The sequence below is a fragment of the Ranitomeya imitator genome, chromosome 1 (genome assembly GCF_032444005.1).
Source record: "Ranitomeya imitator isolate aRanImi1 chromosome 1, aRanImi1.pri, whole genome shotgun sequence".
NCBI classification, from domain to species: Eukaryota; Metazoa; Chordata; class Amphibia; order Anura; family Dendrobatidae; genus Ranitomeya; species Ranitomeya imitator.
The window spans coordinates 1140707050-1140728702 of record NC_091282.1 but is presented as its reverse complement, the minus strand read 5'-3'; the positions used below and the strand labels follow the sequence as shown (position 1 = coordinate 1140728702).

The window sequence follows — 21653 nt, the reverse complement described above, 5'->3', positions numbered from 1 at the left end:
GGAACTCTGTTGACTGCAATCCCTAATCCTCTCCAACCACACTAAAGGCAGCCGTGGATTGCGCCTAACGCTCCCTATGCAACTCGGCACGGCCTGAGAAACTAGCTAGCCTGAAGACAGAAAATAAGCCTACCTTGCCTCAGAGAAATACCCCAAAGGAAAAGGCAGCCCCCACATATAATGACTGTGAGTTAAGATGAAAAGACAAACGTAGAGATGAAATAGATTTAGCAAAGTGAGGCCCAACTTTCTGAACAGAGCGAGGATAGGAAAGGTAACTTTGCGGTCAACACAAAACCCTACAAAAACCACGCAAAGGGGGCAAAAAGACCCTCCGTACCGAACTAACGGCACGGAGGTACACTCTCTGCGTCCCAGAGCTTCCAGCAAGCAGAAAAAAACAAATTGACAAGCTGGACAGAAATAAACAGCAAACAAATAGCAAAGAGGAACTTAGCTATGCAGAGCAGCAGGCCACAGGAACGATCCAGGAGGAAACAGGTCCAATACTAGAACATTGACTGGAGGCCAGGATCAAAGCACTAGGTGGAGTTAAATAGAGCAGCACCTAACGACTTCACCACATCACCTGAGGAAGGAAACTCAGAAGCCGCAGTACCACTTTCCTCCACCAACGGAAGCTCACAGAGAGAACCAGCCGAAGTACCACTTGTGACCACAGGAGGGAGCTCTGCCACAGAATTCACAACAGTACCCCCCCCTTGAGGAAGGGTCACCGAACCCTCACCAGAGCTCCCAGGACGACCAGGATGAGCCATATGAAAGGCACGAACAAGATCGGGAGCATGGACATCAGAGGCAAAGACCCAGGAATTATCTTCCTGAGCATAACCCTTCCACTTAACCAGATACTGGAGTTTCCGCCTTGAAACACGAGAATCCAAAATCTTCTCCACAATATACTCCAACTCCCCCTCCACCAAAACCGGGGCAGGAGGATCAACAGATGGAACCATAGGTGCCACGTATCTCCGCAACAATGACCTATGGAATACGTTATGTATGGAAAAAGAATCTGGAAGGGTCAGACGAAAAGACACAGGATTAAGAACCTCAGAAATCCTATACGGACCAATAAAACGAGGTTTAAACTTAGGAGAGGAAACCTTCATAGGAATATGACGAGAAGATAACCAAACCAAGTCCCCAACCCGAAGTCGGGGACCCACACAGCGTCTGCGATTAGCGAAACGTTGAGCCTTCTCCTGGGACAAAGTCAAATTGTCCACTACATGAGTCCAAATCTGCTGCAACCTGTCCACCACAGTATCCACACCAGGACAGTCTGAAGACTCAACCTGCCCTGAAGAGAAACGAGGATGGAACCCAGAGTTGCAGAAAAACGGTGAAACCAAGGTAGCCGAGCTGGCCCGATTATTAAGGGCGAACTCAGCCAAAGGCAAAAAGGACACCCAGTCATCCTGATCAGCAGAAACAAAGCATCTCAGATAGGTTTCCAAGGTCTGATTGGTTCGTTCGGTCTGGCCATTAGTCTGAGGATGGAAAAAGACAAGTCAATGCCCATCCTACCACAAAAGGCTCGCCAAAACCTCGAAACAAACTGGGAACCTCTGTCAGAAACGATATTCTCTGGAATGCCATGTAAACGAACCACATGCTGGAAAAACAATGGCACCAAATCAGAGGAGGAAGGCAATTTAGACAAGGGTACCAAATGGACCATCTTAGAGAAGCGATCACAGACCACCCAAATGACCGACATCTTTTGAGAGACGGGAAGATCTGAAATAAAATACATAGAGATATGTGTCCAAGGCCTCTTCGGGACCGGCAAGGGCAAAAGCAACCCACTGGCACGAGAACAGCAGGGCTTAGCCCGAGCACAAATCCCACAGGACTGCACAAAAGTACGCACATCCCGTGACAGAGATGGCCACCAAAAGGATCTAGCCACTAACTCTCTGGTACCAAAGATTCCAGGATGACCAGCCAACACCGAACAATGAACCTCAGAGATAACTCTATTCGTCCACCTATCAGGGACAAACAGTTTCTCCGCTGGGCAACGATCAGGTTTATTAGCCTGAAATTTTTGCAGCACCCGCCGCAAATCAGGGGAGATGGCAGACACAATTACTCCCTCTTTGAGGATACCCGCCGGCTCAGATACACCCGGAGAGTCGGGCACAAAACTCCTAGACAGAGCATCCGCCTTCACATTTTTAGAGCCCGGAAGGTATGAAATCACAAAGTCAAAACGGGCAAAAAACAACGACCTACGAGCTTGTCTAGGATTCAACCGCTTGGCAGACTCGAGATAAGTCAAGTTCTTATGATCAGTCAAGACCACCACGCGATGCTTAGCTCCTTCAAGCCAATGACGCCACTCCTCGAATGCCCACTTCATGGCCAGCAACTCTCGATTGCCCACATCATAATTTCGCTCAGCAGGCGAAAACTTCCTGGAAAAGAAGGCGCATGGTTTCATCACCGAGCAATCAGAACTTCTCTGCGACAAAACAGCCCCTGCTCCAATCTCAGAAGCATCAACCTCGACCTGGAACGGAAGCGAAACATCTGGTTGACACAACACAGGGGCAGAAGAAAAACGACGCTTCAACTCTTGAAAAGCTTCCACCGCAGCAGAAGACCAATTGACCAAATCAGCACCTTTCTTGGTCAAATCGGTCAATGGTTTAGCAATACTAGAAAAATTGCAGATGAAGCGACGATAAAAATTAGCAAAGCCCAGGAACTTTTGCAGACTTTTCAGAGATGTCGGCTGAGTCCAATTATCGATGGCTTGGACCTTAACAGGGTCCATCTCGATAGTAGAAGGGGAAAAGATGAACCCCAAAAATGAAACCTTTTAAACACCAAAGAGACACTTTGATCCCTTCACAAACAAAGAATTAGCACGCAGGACCTGAAACACCGTTCTGACCTGCTTCACATGAGACTCCCAATCATCCGAGAAGATCAAAATGTCATCTAAGTACACAATCAGGAATTTATCCAGGTACTCTCGGAAGATGTCATGCATAAAGGACTGAAACACTGATGGAGCATTGGCAAGTCCGAATGGCATTACTAGATACTCAAAATGGCCCTCGGGCGTATTAAATGCAGTTTTCCACTCATCGCCTCGCTTAATACGCACAAGATTATACGCACCACGAAGATCTATCTTGGTGAACCAACTAGCCCCCTTAATCCGAGCAAACAAATCAGATAACAATGGCAAGGGGTACTGAAATTTAACCGTGATCTTATTAAGAAGGCGGTAATCTATACAAGGTCTCAGTGAACCATCCCTCTTGGCTACAAAAAAGAACCCTGCTCCTAATGGCGACGATGACGGGCGAATATGCCCCTTCTCCAAAGACTCCTTCACATAACTCCGCATAGCGGCGTGCTCAGGCACAGATAAATTAAACAGTCGACCTTTTGGGAATTTACTACCAGGAATCAAATCGATAGCACAATCACAATCCCTATGCGGAGGTAGGGTATCGAACTTGAGCTCATCAAATAAATCCCGGTAATCAGACAAGAACTCAGGAACCTCAGAAGGGGTGGATGACGAAATAGTCAGAAATGGGACATCACCATGTACCCCCTGACAACCCCAGCTGGACACAGACATGGATTTCCAATCTAATACTGGATTATGGACTTGTAGCCATGGCAACCCCAACAAGACCACATCATGCAGATTATGCAACACCAGAAAGCGAATAACCTCCTGATGTGCAGGAGCCATGCACATGGTCAGCTGGGTCCAGTACTGAGGCTTATTCTTGGCCAAAGGCGTAGCATCAATTCCTCTCAATAGAATAGGACACTGCAAGGGCTCCAAGAAAAACCCACAACGCCTAGCATACTCCAAGTCCATCAAATTCAGAGCAGCGCCTGAGTCCACAAATGCCATGACAGAATACGATGACAAAGAGCAGATCAAGGTAACAGACAGAAGAAATTTTGACTGTACCATACCAATGGTGGCAGACCTAGCGAACCGCTTAGTGCGCTTAGGACAATCAGAGATAGCATGAGTGGAATCACCACAGTAGAAACACAGCCCATTCAGACGTCTGTGTTCTTGCCGTTCAACTCTGGTCAAAGTCCTATCGCACTGCATAGGCTCAGGTTTAAGCTCAGGTAATACCGCCAAATGGTGCACAGATTTACGCTCGCGCAAGCGTCGACCGATCTGAATGGCCAAAGACATAGACTCATTCAGACCAGCAGGCATAGGAAATCCCACCATGACATCCTTAAGGGCTTCAGAGAGACCTTTTCTGAAAATAGCTGCGAGCGCACCTTCATTCCACTGAGTGAGTACGGACCACTTTCTAAATTTCTGACAATATACCTCTATTTCATCCAGACCCTGACACAGAGCCAGCAAATTCTTCTCTGCCTGATCCACAGAACTAGGCTCATCGCACAGCAATCCGAGCGCCAGGAAAAATGCATCGATATTACATAATGCAGGATCTCCTGACGCAAGAGAAAATGCCCAGTCCTGAGGGTCACCACGCAAAAAAGAAATAACGATCCTAACTTGTTGAACTGGGTCACCAGAGGAGCGAGGTTTCAAAGCCAGAAATAGTTTACAATTATTTTTGAAACTCAGAAATTTAGTTCTATCTCCAAAAAACAAATCAGGAATAGGAATTCTCGGTTCTAACATAGAATTCTGAACCACAAAGTCTTGAATACTTTGTACTCTTGCCGTGAGCTGATCCACACATGAAGACAGACCTTTAATGTCCATTGCTACACCTGTGTCCTGAACCACCCAAATGTCTAGGGGAAAAAAAAGGCAAAACACAGTGCAGAGAAAAAAAAATGGTCTCAGAACTTCTTTTTTCCCTCTATTGAGAATCATTAGTACTTTTGGCCTCCAGTACTGTTATGAAAGGTAATTCAGTACCACAATGGACATAGAGCTCAGCGCACATACAGTGACCTGGCAATAACCCAAAAAACAAAAACGAGCTCTGAGACGTGGAAACTCTGTTGACCGCAATCCCTAATCCTCTCCAACTACACTAAAGGCAGCCGTGGATTGCGCCTAACGTTCCCTATGCAACTCGGCACGGCCTGAGAAACTAGCTAGCCTGAAGATAGAAAATAAGCCTACCTTGCCTCAGAGAAATACCCCAAAGGAAAAGGCAGCCCCCACATATAATGACTGTGAGTAAGATGAAAAGACAAACGTAGAGATGAAATAGATTTAGCAAAGTGAGGCCCAACTTTCTGAACAGAGCGAGGATAGGAAAGGTAACTTTGCGGTCAACACAAAACCCTACAAAAACCACGCAAAGGGGGCAAAAAGACCCTCCGTACCAAACTAACGGCACGGAGGTACACCCTCTGCGTCCCAGAGCTTCCAGCAAGCAGAAAAAAACAAATTGACAAGCTGGACAGAAAAAAAACAGCAAACAAATAGCAAAGAGGAACTTAGCTATGCAGAGCAGCAGGCCACAGGAACGATCCAGGAGGAAACAGGTCCAATACTAGAACATTGACTGGAGGCCAGGATCAAAGCACTAGGTGGTTAAATAGAGCAGCACCTAACGACTTCACCACATCACCTGAGGAAGGAAACTCAGAAGCCGCAGTACCACTTTCCTCCACCAACGGAAGCTCACAGAGAGAACCAGCCGAAGTACTACTTGTGACCACAGGAGGGAGCTCTGCCACAGAATTCACAACAGGGATCCTAGTTAATGATAAACTTACCTGGAGCAGCCAGTGCCAGGCAGCAGCTGCCAAGGCAAACAGGATCATGGGGTGCATTAAGAGAGGTCTGGATACACATGATGAGAGCATTATACTGCCTCTGTACAAATCCCTGGTTAGACCGCACATGGAGTACTGTGTCCAGTTTTGGGCACCGATGCTCAGGAAGGATATAATGGAACTAGAGAGAGTACAAAGGAGGGCAACAAAATTAATAAAGGGGATGGGAAAACTAGAATACCCAGATAGATTAGCGAAATTAGGATTATTTAGTCTAGAAAAAAGACGACTGAGGGGCGATCTAATAACCATGTATAAGTATATAAGGGGACAATACAAATATCTCGCTGAGAATCTGTTTATACCAAGGAAGGTGACGGGCACAAGGGGGCATTCTTTGCGTCTGGAGGAGAGAAGGTTTTTCCACCAACATAGAAGAGGATTCTTTACTGTTAGGGCAGTGAGAATCTGGAATTGCTTGCCTGAGGAGGTGGTGATGGCGAACTCAGTCGAGGGGTTCAAGAGAGGCCTGGATGTCTTCCTGGAGCAGAACAATATTGTATCATACAATTATTAGGTTCTGTAGAAAGATGTAGATCTGGGCATTTATTATGATGGAATATAGGCTGAACTGGATGGACAAATGTCTTTTTTTGGCCTTACTAACTATGACTATGACCTGAATTCAATGGTGAAGACATATCCAATACTTTTATATACACAGTGTATGTGCCTTTATACACTCAGACAATATTTAAACAGGATCTGCCACCAGATCTTTAACATAATCTGTGTACATCATAAAACAGATCACCCAGCCCTGATAATGCCGGTGCGCTTACTTTGCAAATCCACCTGAGAGTTGATTCCTTTCTGAACGCTCGAGTCCAGCTACACAGGATGAGTGCCTGTGTCTTCAGGGTGTAAACGCTTATCTAAGCCCACCTATCAGTATGGACCAGCTTTTCTCACTTTCTTCGCTTCTTCTCATGTTATGCTCAGCAGACATTAGTCTCTATAGACTTCCAGAAAGTAAGATCCCACCCTCCAGCCATGATTGCAGTATGTAATAACAATGTCGCACACCGTCTGCTCCAGGAACCAATGGTAACTCTGCCTATGTGTAGAGAAGTCGGCATAAAGAAATTTTAAATTTTTGTGCAAAGTGCAATTTTGCAAAAATGACACTTCTCTCATTTGTACTACTTTTTGAAGGAGTGGGAAAGGCCACATGCAATACCACATATGTGCTATAACTTACTCTACAAAGGTGGAGTAAACTATAGCGGAAATATGGCAGCTGAAGAACGCGCCAAATTCATTAAGAAGCACACACTCTTCAGGCCTCACTCACACATCTGTGTTGCACGTACGGGTTCGAACCTATTTTTTCATGGACACAACACGTTCCTAATAGACAGTAATCTATGGTGCTATTCACATGTAAGTGTTTTTACATGGAACGTGTGTCCGTGAGAAACTCACCGAGACTTGTCCATTTTTTCCAGTATCATGGATGAAAAACAAAGCAAGTTTATGGGTCCGTGAAAAACACATACAGTACACGGACGACATCAGTGAGCCATCTGTGGCTGTACATATCTAACATGGAAAAGATAGGCGAAGTCTTGTAATTTAATTATTTTTTCATCCGTGAAAAACACTGATGACATTGAAGGTGAAAGCGGACACACTGGAGACTCACAGATGATACACTGATCTAAGGCCGGTTTCACACATCAGTGTCTCTGGTACGTGTGGTGACAGTTTTCTCACGTATTGGAGACACTGACGCACATGTGTCCGTGTGCAAAACAAGCAGACTTGTCCATTTTCACCCGGACACACGGGCCACAAAACGTGCCATACACTTGCACACGGAGAACAGTGCACAGTGTCCTCCATGTGCACAGACGGCCACTGGGGAAGCAGCACTATTTTAACCGCTGTTCCCCTGCATGTGTTGCTGAACGCGGCTGTCAATCTCCCCTGCACTGCTGGCAAGCAGCGCGAGCAGGGGACAATGAATGAATGAAAAACCCCAATTTGGCCCCCCTATATTTTACAACCAACCCGGCAAAACTCACAGGTGTGGGCTGCTATTCTCACGCTGGTAAGGTAAGGGGCCAAGGATATGGCCCCCAGCCTAAAAACTGCAGCCTGCAGCTGCCCCAAAAAGGCGCATCTATTAGATGAGCCAATTCTGGAGCTTTGCCCGGTTGTTCCCACTTGCCCTGTTGCCTTGGCAAGTGGGTTAATGAGGGGTTAATGTCACCTTCCTATTGTAAGGTGACATTAAGCCGGCTTAGTAATGGAGAGGTGTCAATAAGACACCTATCCATTACTAGTCTTATAGTTGTTAAAGGGTTAATTAAACACCACACAGTAAAAATAAAGTCTTTTAATGAAATCATACACCACACAGCAGACATCTTTATTGTTTCTGGTAATCCATTATTAGTAAGCGGCTGGCGCTTACACAGGATGCAGGAGGAGTGCAGGGAAGCGGACGCCGGGGAACTTGACAAGCACCGGAATGTGAGTATGTGTTTTTTTTTTTTTACATTTACAATGGTAACCAGGGTACACATCGGGTTACTAAGCGCGGCCACGCGCTTAGTAACCCGATGTTTACCCTGGTTACCCGGGGACAGCGGCATCGTTGGTCGCTGGAGAGCTGTCTGTGTGACAGCTCTCCAGCGACCACACAAGGACTTTCCAACAATCACGGCCAGGTCGTATCGCTGGTCGTGATCGTTGGAAAGTTGCTGAGTGTGACGGTACCTTTAGTAATGGAGAGGTGTATTACTGACACCTCTCCATTACTAAGCTGACTTAATGTCACCTTACAATAGGAAGGTGACATTATCCCCTCATTACCCCACTTGCCTTCATTACAGGGCAAGTGGGAAGAAGCGGGCAAAGCTCCAGAATTGGCGCATCTAATAGCTGCGCCTTTTCTGGGCAGCTGCGGGCCATATCCATGGCCCCTTACCAGCCTGAGAATAGCAGCCCGCACCTGTGAGTTTTGCCGGGTTGGTTTAAAAACCTAGGGGGACAACCCCACGTCAGGTTTTTCATTCATTCATTCTCCCCTTCTCGCGCTGCTCGCCGGCAGAGCAGGGGACAATGGATGAAAACTGCGTTCAGCACCAGCCGCCGGGGAACAACGCTTACAGTAGCACTACTTTCCCAGTGGCCGCCGTGTGGTACTGATGTGACAAATGGTTGCCACACGTGTGCCGCACGCAGTACACACACGGACACTGATATCTCCGGTACCGTTTTTTCCGGGACCCGAAATATCAGGACGTGTGAAACCGGCTTAAAACACTGATGACAAAACACTGATGACACACTGATCTAAACCACCGATGACGCACTGATCTAAAGCACTGATGACACTGTGATCTAAAATACTGATGACACACTGATGGCACACTGATGACACACTGACCTAAAACACTGATGACACAATGATCGAAAACACTGATCCAAAACACTGATGACAACGGTGCCAATTTTTCACATCCATGTTTCAACACAGACATGCGAATGAGGATAAAGTGTTTTTCCTTTGACAGTAACTCCCTGTCCTGTCTAGAAAAAAATAACAGGTTCTTTTTTCACCCTCTCTCGGTCCAGTACTGAGTCTCTGCTGCTTTTCCCGGTATCTGTTGCTCTCTGTAGCGCTAACATTATGTCGACAGTACTGCAGTCACTAACTGAACTCAGCGGCTCTGCCCAAGATGGCATGAGCCAATCAACAATACTAAGCTCACTGATTGTCTGCAGCACTGCAGACAATAACTGAAGGCTCAGCACTGGACCCGGGGAGGGCGAGTAAAGCTCAGGGTTTAAAAAAAAAAAAAACAACCTGCAGCCGGGTGTTTTGTGTGCTTGCCTTAATTCAGGATCTGCTGGGAAATCCCGGGGTTGTGGAGCTGAGTTTTCTTTAATTGTCCACAGCACTGCAAACAATCAGTGAGCTTAGTAGCGCTGACTGGCTCGTGCCATCAACTCGGGCAGAGCCGCTGATCTCGGATAGTGACAGTACTCAGCGGCTCGGCCCGGGTTGATGGCACGAGCCAGTCAGCGTTACTAAGCTCACTGATTGTTTGCACACAGTGGGGAAAATAACTGTTTGATACAGGGACGATTTTGCACGTTTTCCCACCTACAAAGAATGGAGAGGTCTGTAATTTGTGTCGTAGGTACACTTCACCTGTAGAAAAGGCAGAAAATCACATTATATGATTTTGACATATTTAATATACATTTTATTGCATGAAATAAGTAATTGATACAATAGAAAAACAGAACTTGATACAGAAACCTTTGTTTGCAATTACAGAGGTCAGACGTTTCCTGTAGTTCTTGACCAAGTTTGCACACACTGCAGCAGGGATTTTGGCCCACTCCTCCATACAGATCTTCTCCAGATCTTTCAGGGTTCGGGGCTGTCGCTGGGCAACATTGAGTTTCAGCTCTCTCCAAAGATTTTCTATTGGGTTCAGGTCTGGAGACTGTCTAGGCCACTGCAGGATGTTGAAATGATTCTTAGGGGACCACTCCTTAGTTGCCCTGGCTGTGTTTTTCTGATCATTGTCATGCTGGAAGACCCAACCACGACCCATCATCAATGCTCTTACTGAGGGAAAGAGGTTGTTGGCCAAAATCTTGTGATACATGACCCCATCCATCCTCCCTTCAATACGGTGCAGTTGTCCCGTCCCCTTTGCTGGGTATCTTGCGTGCCCTGCAGGATTTTAATCCATGACAGCGTAGTGTGTTACAAATGGTAATGTTTGAGACTGTGGTACCAGCTCTCTTTAGGTCATTGACCAGGTATTCCTGTGTAGTTCTTGGCTGATTCTCAGAATCATCCTTACCCCACAAGGTGAGATCTTGAATGGAGCCCCAGACCAAGGAACACTGACAGTCATCTTGTGTTTCTTCCATTTTCTAATAATTGCGCCAACAGTTGTTGCCTTCTCACCAAGCTGCTTGCCTATTGTCCTGTAGCCCATCCCAGCCTTGTGCAGGTCTACAATTTTGTCCCTGGTATCCTTAGCTCTTTGGTCTTGGCCATGGTGGAGAGGCTGGAGTGTGATTGAGTTTGTGGACAGGTGTCTTTTATACAGGTAAACAGGTAACAAGTTCAAATAGGTGCAATTAATACAAGTAATGAGAGCAGATTAGGAGACTTCTTAAAGAAAAACTAACAGGTCTGTGAGAGCCAGAATTCTTGCTGGTTGGTAGGAGATCAAATACTTATTTCATGCAATAGAATGCAATTATATCATTTATAAATCACACAATGTGATTTTCTGGATTTTATTTTTAGATTCTGTATCTCAAGTGTACATACGTAAAAATTACAGACCTCTACATTCTTTGTAGGTGGGAAGACTTGCAAAATCGGCAGTGTATCAAATACTTATTTCCTGCCTTGTATATATTGGCCTAGGATGATAGTTTAAAAAGAAAGTCCAAATATTTTGCTGCAATAGCCAGAGATGGCTCTTTATTTACGCACGAGGCGCTCGGTGCACCCTCTGTGTGGCCAGACAGTGCAGAGCACCTTCCCACCTACTTATATTCCATCTATGGCTGGTTTCACATTTGCGTTTTTTGCCGCTGCGTTTTAGCGCAAAAAACACATGCGTTTTTTTGCTATACTTAACATTAAAAACGCATGCGTTTCTTTGCATGCGTTTTGCCGCCGCATGCGTCTTTTGTATGCATGCGTTATGTTGCAGAAATGCAACATGTAGTAATTTTTAGCGGCGTTTTTTTGCGGCAAAAAAAAACGTATTGCTGTCTATGTAAACACATGCGTTTTTAAGCACATGCGTTTGGTTGCGTTAAAAACGCATGCGTTTTTATAAAAAAAAAAAAAAAAACACTGATAAGCCACCCCACACCATAAAATTTGATAAAGGGATCCTAACCCTAACCTAACCCTAAGGGATCCTAACCCTACCCCTAACCCTTGGGATCCTAACCCTAAGGGTTAGGGTTGGGGGTAGGGTTAGGATCCTTTAGGGTTAGGGGTAGGGTTAGGATCCCTTAGGGTTAGGGGTAGGGTTAGGATCCCTTAGGGTTAGGGTTAGGGTTAAGATCCCTTAGGATTAGGGTTAGGGTAAGGGTTAGGATCCCTAGTGTTACTAGGGATCCAAACCCTAACCCTAGCTATTTCTGTTTATAGTGGGTTTTCTTGATTTTGATGATTGGCAAGCTGTCACACACTTCTCATCATGAACGCATGAAAAAACGCATGTAAACGCGTCAAAACTCTGTGTTTGTAATAAAACATGCAAAAACGGATGCGTCTAAAAAACGCGGTGTTTTACCGCGTTTACATGCGTTTTTTTCACCACATGCGTTTGCGTTTAAAACGCTGCGTTTTTAAACGCAAATGTGAAACCAGCCTAACTCCATCCCCGACTCTTTGATTGACAGCTCTGGCTTCGAAGAAGTCAGAAGAGGGAGGAGATAGAAGGAAAACTAGAAGATGGGTAGGTGCACCAGACTGCTCGGCCACACTCGTGGTGAACCAAGCATCTCATTAGTGTTTGTGATGAAGAACGATTTCTAACAAGCAAAGATTTTCACACTAAAGGTATGATTTTTTATTAGGGCTATGTCCCCTACAAGGAGCTTCTAGGAACATATTTGTATCCACACGAACCAGAAATCGCTCCCAGTTGTGACATAGGAATGACCCCTTGGTCTGCAGGACCCTAACCATACACCAGTTTTCTTCTGGCTGGAAAAGTGACTCTTGCGGCTCCCTTTACATCAGCAATGGAAAATCGACAATGGAAAAAAATGAAGGCTAGTTCTGTAAAAGTTGTCGACATCTACAATGGAGTTAGTATTCTGCACTGTCCTGAGTGACGGTGGGCACATCACACAACCTGGCTGAGATGTCCTCTGCTGTCCACCACGTGTGGTCTGACCACTCCAGATACAGGATCTGATAGAAATGGAAGCACCTCTGCATCTCAGCCTCAAGGATCTTGTCAGTAGTTCTGCCAGGTCGTACATCAGCCCCCGTCAGGAGGCGACGTGGATGATTGAATTGTTCGCCTTCATTTTTTGCATAAAAAGCTAAATCTAATCCAGGGAATGAATGGCGAAGACAGAAATACACTTCTGTTACTGCTGTGACTTTTAATTAGATCCGGGAACGCCATTCTTCAGCACTGCAGCCATTGGTCAATTACCTGCACTCCAGTATATGTGTAGATGATGGAAGAGAATCATTAAATGAGGGGCATGAACTCGGCACAATATCATATTCATACGTGAAAGGAACCCGACTCGACCCCAAAATAACCACTTGTTTCAAATGCAAATAGGATTCAATTTCCAAAGGGGTTTGAGGGTGCCAAGCAATGCAAGGGTTAATGCAGACATCCTCGCAGTGTGACAATAGCAGGCAACACGGTATAATGATTTGCTGTGTCACGGCTGTATTTTTTTTTTTCAGTGTCGGATCTATCTGTGTGGAGTATATTATACTGTGTACTTTATATCTGCAGTTTACGGAAAGTCACATCATCTCCACGTACGGGTGGAGAGACATGGGAGATGAAGTAGTGACATGTTTAGGGCAGTAGGGCAGACGTTCTGGACTTTCTGACCGTGAGGTTTATAATCTACAGACATGAAACCTTTATCAGACTCAAGATCCCCGTATCTTCTTTATTCTACCCTGGATTTTATTTCTAGAGCTTGGGGTTACAATGCCACAGAATGTGGGTAAACTCAAGGTCATCAGAGTCTTCCATAAGATGTAATTCCTCCTTCTGTGTTATCTACATAGGTGGATCAGGTACCTCCTTCCTACAGAGGACTTAGCAGTTATCGGAGCGATGCAGCACTGAGAAGTGATGAAACTGCAGGAAAGTTAACTTTTAATCCAAAGTGCACCTGATCTACTCATAGAGGAAAGGTAGGAGACTACAGCATAGCACATCATCCAGGTATGGGACAAGGGAAGAAGACCTGAAGAACAGGGAGAACAATTTTATCCTAGATAGAATGTAATTATCCCTGAGAAACTACAATCTGAGCTACAGGAAGAAGGGAACCCCAAAACTCCTTCCACACGAGGCATACAATGTGAGTAATAGGAACAAGGTCACAACTGTCCCTCCAAATGAGGCACACAATATTAAGTCAACACCAGAAATACATGCACCCACCTAGCTGCCCATATCGAGCGCCAGGAAGATGTGCGCTCCAGCTGTCTCCCCATACTCAGGAAGATGTGCACTCCAACTATCGGTCCATACTGAGCAACAGGAAGATATGCACCCCAACTATCGGTCCATACTGAGCACCAGGAAGATGTGCACCCCAACTGTCTGCTCATACTGAGGAAGGAAGATGTGCACCCCAACTGTCTGTCCATACTGAGGACAGAAGATGTGCACCCCAACTATCGGTCCATACTGAGCACCAGGAAGATGTACACTCCAACTATCGGTGCATACTGAGCACCAGGAATATGTGCACTCCAACTAGCTGTCCATACTGAGCACCAGGAAGATGTGCACCCCAACTATCGGTCCATACTGAGCACCAGGAATATGTGCACTCCAACTATCGGTCCATACTGAGCACCAGGAATATGTGCACCCCAACTATCGGTCCATACTGAGCACCAGGAATATGTGCACTCCAACTATCGGTCCATACTGAGCACCAGCAAGATCTGGACCCCAACTATCGGTCCATACTGAGCACCAGGAAGATGTGCACCCCAACTATCTGTCCATACTGAGCACCAGGAAGATGTGCACTCCAACTGTCTGTCCATACTGAGCACCAGGAATATGTGCACCCCAACTATCGGTCCATACTGAGCACCAGGAATATGTGCACCCCAACTATCGGTCCATACTGAGCACCAGGAAGATGTGCACTCCAACTATCTGTCCATACTAAGCACCAGGCATATGTGCACCCCAACTATCGGTCCATACTGAGCACCAGGAATATGTGCACCCCAACTATCTGTCCATACTGAGCACCAGGAATATGTGCACCCCAACTGTCTGCCCATACTGAGGACAGAAGATGTGCACCCCAACTGTCTGCCCATACTGAGCACCAGGAATATGTGCACCCCAACTGTCTGCCCATACTCAGGAAGATGTGCACCCCAACTATCGGTCCATACTGAGCACCAGGAATATGTGCACCCCAACTATCGGTCCATACTGAGCTCCAGGAATATGTGCACCCCAACTGTCTCATCATACTGAGCACCAGGAAGATGTGCACCCCAACTATCGGTCCATACTGAGCACCAGGAACATGTGCACTCCAACTAGCTGTCCATACTGAGCACCAGGAATATGTGCACCCCAACTATCTGTCCATACTGAGCACCAGGAAGATGTGCACTCCAACTATCTGTCCATACTGAGCACCAGGAAGATGTGCACTCCAACTATCTGTCCATACTGAGCACCAGGAATATGTGCACCCCAACTATCTGTCCATACTGAGCAACAGGAATATGTGCACTCCAACTATCGGTCCATACTGAGCACGAGGAATATGTGCACCCCAACTATCTGTCCATACTGAGCACCAGGAATATGTGCACCCCAACTATCTGTCCATACTGAGCACCAGGAATATGTGCACCCCAAATGTCTGCCCATACTGAGGACAGAATATGTGCACCCCAACTATCTGTCTATACTGAGCACCAGGAAGATGTGCACTCCAACTATCTGTCCATACTGAGCACCAGGAATATGTGCACCCCAACTATCTGTCCATACTGAGCACCAGGAAGATGTGCACCCCAACTATCTGTCCATACTGAGCACCAGGAAGATGTGCACCCCAAATGTCTGCCCATACTGAGCACCAGGAATATGTGCACCCCAAATGTCTGCCCATACTGAGGACAGAAGATGTGCACCCCAACTGTCTGCCCATACTGAGGACAGAAGATGTGCACCCCAACTGTCTGCCCATACTGAGGACAGAAGATGTGCACCCCAACTGTCTGCCCATACTGAGCACCAGGAATATGTGCACCCCAACTGTCTGCCCATACTCAGGAAGATGTGCACCCCAACTATCGGTCCATACTGAGCACCAGGAATATGTGCACCCCAACTATCGGTCCATACTGAGCTCCAGGAATATGTGCACCCCAACTGTCTCATCATACTGAGCACCAGGAAGATGTGCACCCCAACTATAGGTCCATACTGAGCACCAGGAATATGTGCACCCCAACTGTCTCATCATACTGAGCACCAGGAAGATGTGTGCCCCAACTATCTGTCAATACTGGGAACCAGAAAGATGTGTACCCCAACTATCTGTCAATACTGAGGGCAGAAGATGTGCACCCAAATGTCTTTAGGTGCACCAAATTACCGATGGACAAAAAGTGCCCCCGAGATGTCCCTCCCAATAAAGTGCACTGAATTGACCAAGAGCAAGAGGTGCACCCCAGCTGTACATCCCTACCCTCTGCACGGGGTGCACCCAACCAGCTCTCCAGATGAAGAGCACCAACCTAAGTGTCAAAAGGACAAGAATATTACACCAGAAATAACAAGACATTCATCCCCAAACCAGTATATCAAAGTGCAACCCTAATTGTTTCATCCACCCCAACTGCCCCTCTACAATAATAAACTCCTTCTTGAGGACATGCACCCAAACTTCTCAGGTTGTTCCACACTATACGGACATCATCTCAAAAGAAAAAAAATCTTGTCATTCTCCCCTCCAAAAAGTGCCCCCCAACTTCCCAAACCAGGCACCCCATGGGCGGTACCTACCTGCGCTGAGCTCAGGGCTGCCCTGACTGGCGGGCTGCGGGCACAGCCTGTTGGAGGAGCCCAGGTGCTGCCCGGTGTGGGCGCCTCCCCTCTGCTGCCACTGGGAGGAGGAGGAGGAAGAGGAGGAGGTGGCGGCTCTGCTGGGCCCGTTCTGGTAGGAGCTGTGCGCCTGCTGGTAATGCTGCTGCTCACTGATGGGGGATGCTGGGTGCTGCTGCTGCTGCTGCTGGAAGTAGGGGTGTGGGATCTCCACCATGGTGGGTCTCTCGTACCTCCTGGCCAGGGACCTCTTGTTGGAGAAGGTCTTGAGGACGCTGTAGGGGCTCCTCTGCTTGTAGATTTTGGGGATGCAGGGCCCCTCCTCTGCTGCAGGCATCTCCTCCTCCATCTCTGCCTTCCTTCCCCGGGCTCGGCTCCTTGTGGCTGCTGAGCTGCTGCTGCTGAGCCGTGCAGGGTGCCGAGTGATTGACAGGCGGCCTCGCCAATGCCTGCAGGGAGAAGGGAGGTAAAGAGCAAGTGTTTAGGGTAATATTTGCTAATGATGATGATGGGGGGAAGGGGCGGGTCCTGCTGCTGCCTGAGCTCTGCTGGATGCTGCTCACAGCCAGGTGCTGGGAGGATGGAGAGGCATTGTGCTCCTCGGGGCTGAGACCCCCCATCCTGCCCCCCGGCCCTGCACAGCACTGTCATCTCAGGGGGTGCTGCTGCTGCTGCCAGGACAGCACTGGGCAGGCGGAAAGAGTTAAGGGTTTAAAGGGACAGCTGTGAGTAAGGACCGTAGTGACTGGAGAAGAGCAGTTCTGTCTGTGATGCATGGAATATTCCTATACACAGATCTATGGATCACTGCTGTGCTACTTATCTGTGTGTGGATAGCCCTGCTATGTAATGTGCCTTCAGAACATGGAAATACAATTATTAATATTAGTGATGAGCACGCGTGCCTGTGTCCTAAGCGCTCACCGCAGCTGAATGTATCGCGGCTGTCCAACAGCTTGTTTGTGTCGCCGCTGTCAATCAGCCGCGGTGACTTGAGCATTTTTTTTCAAGTACGCTGAAAATACCCGATTAGGACACGAGTGCGTTCGGTAATTATTATTATTATATATGCAGAGTTGTGATCCCCCAGTCTTGGTCTATCTACACCATGTTCCAAATTATTCAGCAAATTCTATTATTCTCTGATTTTCCTTAATGGTCGATGGGAATGAGTCAGTGTAATGTACAGATCATCATCCATTAGAGGATACATCGCGTTTTATTGGACAAACCTCCCAATGATAACAGGATTTATTTAAAAAATTTAAATAAACTTATTTAAAACTAGAAATATTCACAATGCACTGTTCCGAATTATTCTGCACAACAGTTTCCAACCATTTATAGGCTGAAAATGGTCATTTGTTGAACTTGCGGGATTAAGAGGTCACTTTTACTGAAATTAATTGCTTTTTCCATCAAAAACATCTAAGGCTAGTTTCACACTAGCGTTTCCCTGATGTGCGGCGAGCTGCGGACTTCCTCCGTGAAGCCCCGCCCTTAGCCGCCCCCCCCGCTGCTAGCTCAGCCTTCACCTGCATGCGGCCTGCATACCTATATTTAACATTAGGTATGCAGGTCGTGCGGATGTGCCGCGTGCGTCATTTTGACAATGCGGCGACCAGCAGAGACGCAGCCATGTAGCATTTTTTTTTTCCGCATCGTCAAAACGACACATGCGGCACCATCCGCATACAGCCGCATGACCTGCGTACCTAATGTTAAATATAGGTATGCGGGCCACATGCAGATGTAGGCGGAGCTAGCAGCAGAGGTGCGGCTGAGGGCGGGGCTTCACAGAGGAAGTCCGCAGCCCGCCGCACATCAGGGAAACGCTAGTGTGAAACTAGCCTAAGGCTATGTGCACACATTTCGGATTAGACTTAGGAATTTCTGGGGCAGATTCTGCCTCTCCTGGCAGAAGACGCAGCTGCGGATTTGTTGCGTTTTTTGTGCAGATCCGCAGCATTTTTTGTGTGTTTTTGCTGCGTTTTTTTTTTGTGGATTTGCTGCGTTTTTTTACCCCTGCGGATTTCTATAATGGAATGGGTACAAAAACGCTGTACATTCTCAAAAAAGAAGTGACATGCTACTTCTTTTAAACCGCAGCGTTTCCGCAGCGGATTTTCCGCAACATGTGCACATCTTTTTTTTTCTCATTGATTTACATTGTACTTTAAATCAATTGTGGATCTGCAGCGTTTCTGCACGGAAAAAACGCTGCAGATCCGCAGAAAATCCGCAATGTGTGCACATAGGCTAACAGGCCAAGTTAAAATAAGACCCCTTATTTGATATCACCTTCACAATTCTTGCATCCATTGAACTTGTGGGTTTTTGGAGAGTTTCTGCTTGTATTTCTTTACATGAAGTCAGAATAGCTTCCCAGAGCTGCTGTTTTGATGTGAACGGCCTCCCACCCTCACAGATCTTTTGCTTGATGATACTCCAAAGGTTCTATAGGGTTGAGGTCAGGGGAAGATGGTGGCCACACCATGAGTTTATCTCCTTTGATGCCCATAGCAGCCAATGACTCCGAGGTATTCTGTGCAGCATGAGATGGTGCATTGTCATGCACGAAGATGGTTTTGCTCCTGAAGGCACGTTTCTGCTTTTTAGACCATGGAAGAAACTTGTCAGTCAGAAACTCTATATACTTTGGTGAGGTCATTTTCACACCTTCAGGGACCCTAAATGGGTGTACCAGCTTTCTCTCCATGATTCCAGTCCAAAACATGTCTCCGCCACCTCCTTACCTCCTTGTTGGGACATGGTGGCCATCCACCAACCATTCACTACTCCATCCATATGCACCATCCATGGCTGGAATTAGTCTTCAAGATCAGGCTGGAGCGAGCCGCCCCACCCCCTCCCCCGGGCGGCGTACATGAAAGCCGACATGACAGGGGGTTTGGAGCAGGGAAAAAGGGGGCGTGGAGTCTAGCTCTTAGGGGAGGGTTAATGCTGGCCTGGAGAGGGTATTGGGTGAGTGGGGGGAGGAGCCGGTCACTTCCCGCTCTGAGGACCTGTGAGCAGTCTTGCCCACCCGCCCTTTATGTTGTGTATTCGATAATTTTAGTTGGCTTTTTGTTCTCGGGTCATAGTGGCTGTAGGCGGGGGAGGGGTCCTTGGAGTTGGTGCTAAATTGGCCTAGGGGGTCCGTCGGGATACAGATTCTCCAGTTGGTATAAGTTTTGGTTGCGTGTCTGGTGATTTGGGGGAATCTTGGTAACCGTGGGCCAGATTCCTAAGTTGGAAGTGGACAAGGGTAACCCTTCGAGGTATTTTGGTGCTCTCGAGCCTGTGGGGTAACGGCTGAGAGTAATCTACGGTTGGTCTCTTGTCCACTTGTTTATACTATGGTTGACACCAGACTTTTAGCTTCAAGAACCCCTTCCCAGATCATGTTACGGTTAAATGTTTTGTTTGTTTATAATAAAGGCCGCTGTGGCCAATTATATCCAACTTGAGACTCATGTCATTATTCGGATGCTGGGAAGGAAAGGGGTCGGAGACCCTTGGGGCAACACTTATTCACGGTGGTCGACAATACCAATGTCATGTATATCTTGGGCTATTTTAGCCGGTTTACTTGTGAGCACTGTTTAAGGGTGGTTGAATAGTAGGTTTATGTACAACTGCAAGTCTCATGAGGATTCTACACCTTGAGGTTCACAGGACTCCAGAGCCACCAGCAGTTTCAAATACCTGTTTGCTGCTTTGTAATGGTATTTTAGCAGCTGCTCTCTTAATCTGATGAATTTGGCAGAAACCTTCCTCATTATGCCTTTATCTGCTCTAACCCATCTGTGCTCTGTTTCACCCATAAATTTCTTCATAGTTTGATCATGCTTAAGTTTTCATGAAATATCTAATGTTTTTTATTCTTTGTTCAAGGTACTGCACTATTTGAAAATTTTCGGCAGCAGAGAGATCCTTTTTCTTTCTCATGTTGCTTGAAACCTTCTTAATCATGTGGAACGTCCTTCTTAAGTAGTTTTCCTTTAACTAGGCTCACCTGGCAAAGTATTGTATTTGGCGGATTATAAACACCATATTATAACATGTACCCCAAATTTTTGGGGAGGGGAATAGGAAAAAAAATGTTTTTTGTGGAGGCAAGAGTGGGGCAGTGCTGCGCGCCCCAAGCTGGAACGAGGGTGTGTTTGGAGGTGCAATGCTGCGGGACCCAGGCTGGTAGGAGGGGGTGTTCGGTGGTGCAGGGGCTTCATAGTTTCCAATGCAGTGGTCTTCGGGAAAATGGTCGCCGGAGGCCACACATGCCCATATTGAAATCTTAGCAAGGAGAAAAACAGTCACTAGGTAAGTGAAAGTTATTAATCTTGAACATAAACACACGTGATAAATATATACAGGTTCTATCTGTTTCTTTGAGATCATTGTTACAGGACAGGAGAGGAATGCATTATATTACTATATTACATGATAATATTATATTACATGGTAGTACAAAGTAAGTGCTCATTATATGTAGTCTTTTTTTTCTTCTTACTATTATTATATTACATGACAACACTATGTGTTCATTTATTATTTGTATTATTAGAATTATTTTTTATTACTATTATTATTATAGTACATAATAATACAATATGTTTTTTATATAAAGATTTTCTGTTCTTTTAATTATAATTTCCGTAGCAGAACATGTCACATTGTAGTAGTTTTCTCCCTCATATGGGGTATCGGCGTACTCAGGAGAAATTGCACAACTCATTTTATGGTGTAATTTCTTCTGTTATTCTTATGAAAATGCAATGTTTTGTGCTAAAAACATATGTTAGGGCTGACGGAACCCACCAAATAATAGAAAGATAGTAATAAGGTGCATTCGCAGCCCGGGGTCCACCGTGCAATGATGTTACCTGCTGCCCGGTAATGACGGACACTATATGGCGGTATAATAGATGAACACACGCGGGTTATCGTCACCTGGTGTAAACAGAAGCAGACTCTGTTGCTTCACAGAACCGCACCACCCAGGAATATAAATGTTAAAGCTCACAGAGCTAGGCAAAGTGAGCGCTAGTG

General features: G+C 46.4%; 1 protein-coding gene across 2 annotated transcripts in view; it reads right to left on the bottom strand.

Moving 5' to 3' along the window:
• BEND4 (BEN domain containing 4) overlaps window positions 1-17231 on the bottom strand; it is a 160142-nt gene extending 142911 nt beyond the window's left edge. Inside the window, exon 1 of one of the 2 annotated variants that reach the window (XM_069744534.1) lies at window positions 16563-17231. In XM_069744534.1, coding sequence (XP_069600635.1) covers window positions 16563-16950 — 388 coding nt within the window. In that variant the 5' untranslated portion in view covers window positions 16951-17231. The remainder of the gene's footprint in view (window positions 1-16562) is intronic. The other variant, XM_069744535.1, reaches the window with a different exon arrangement.
• Between the last annotated feature and the right edge of the window lie 4422 nt (window positions 17232-21653).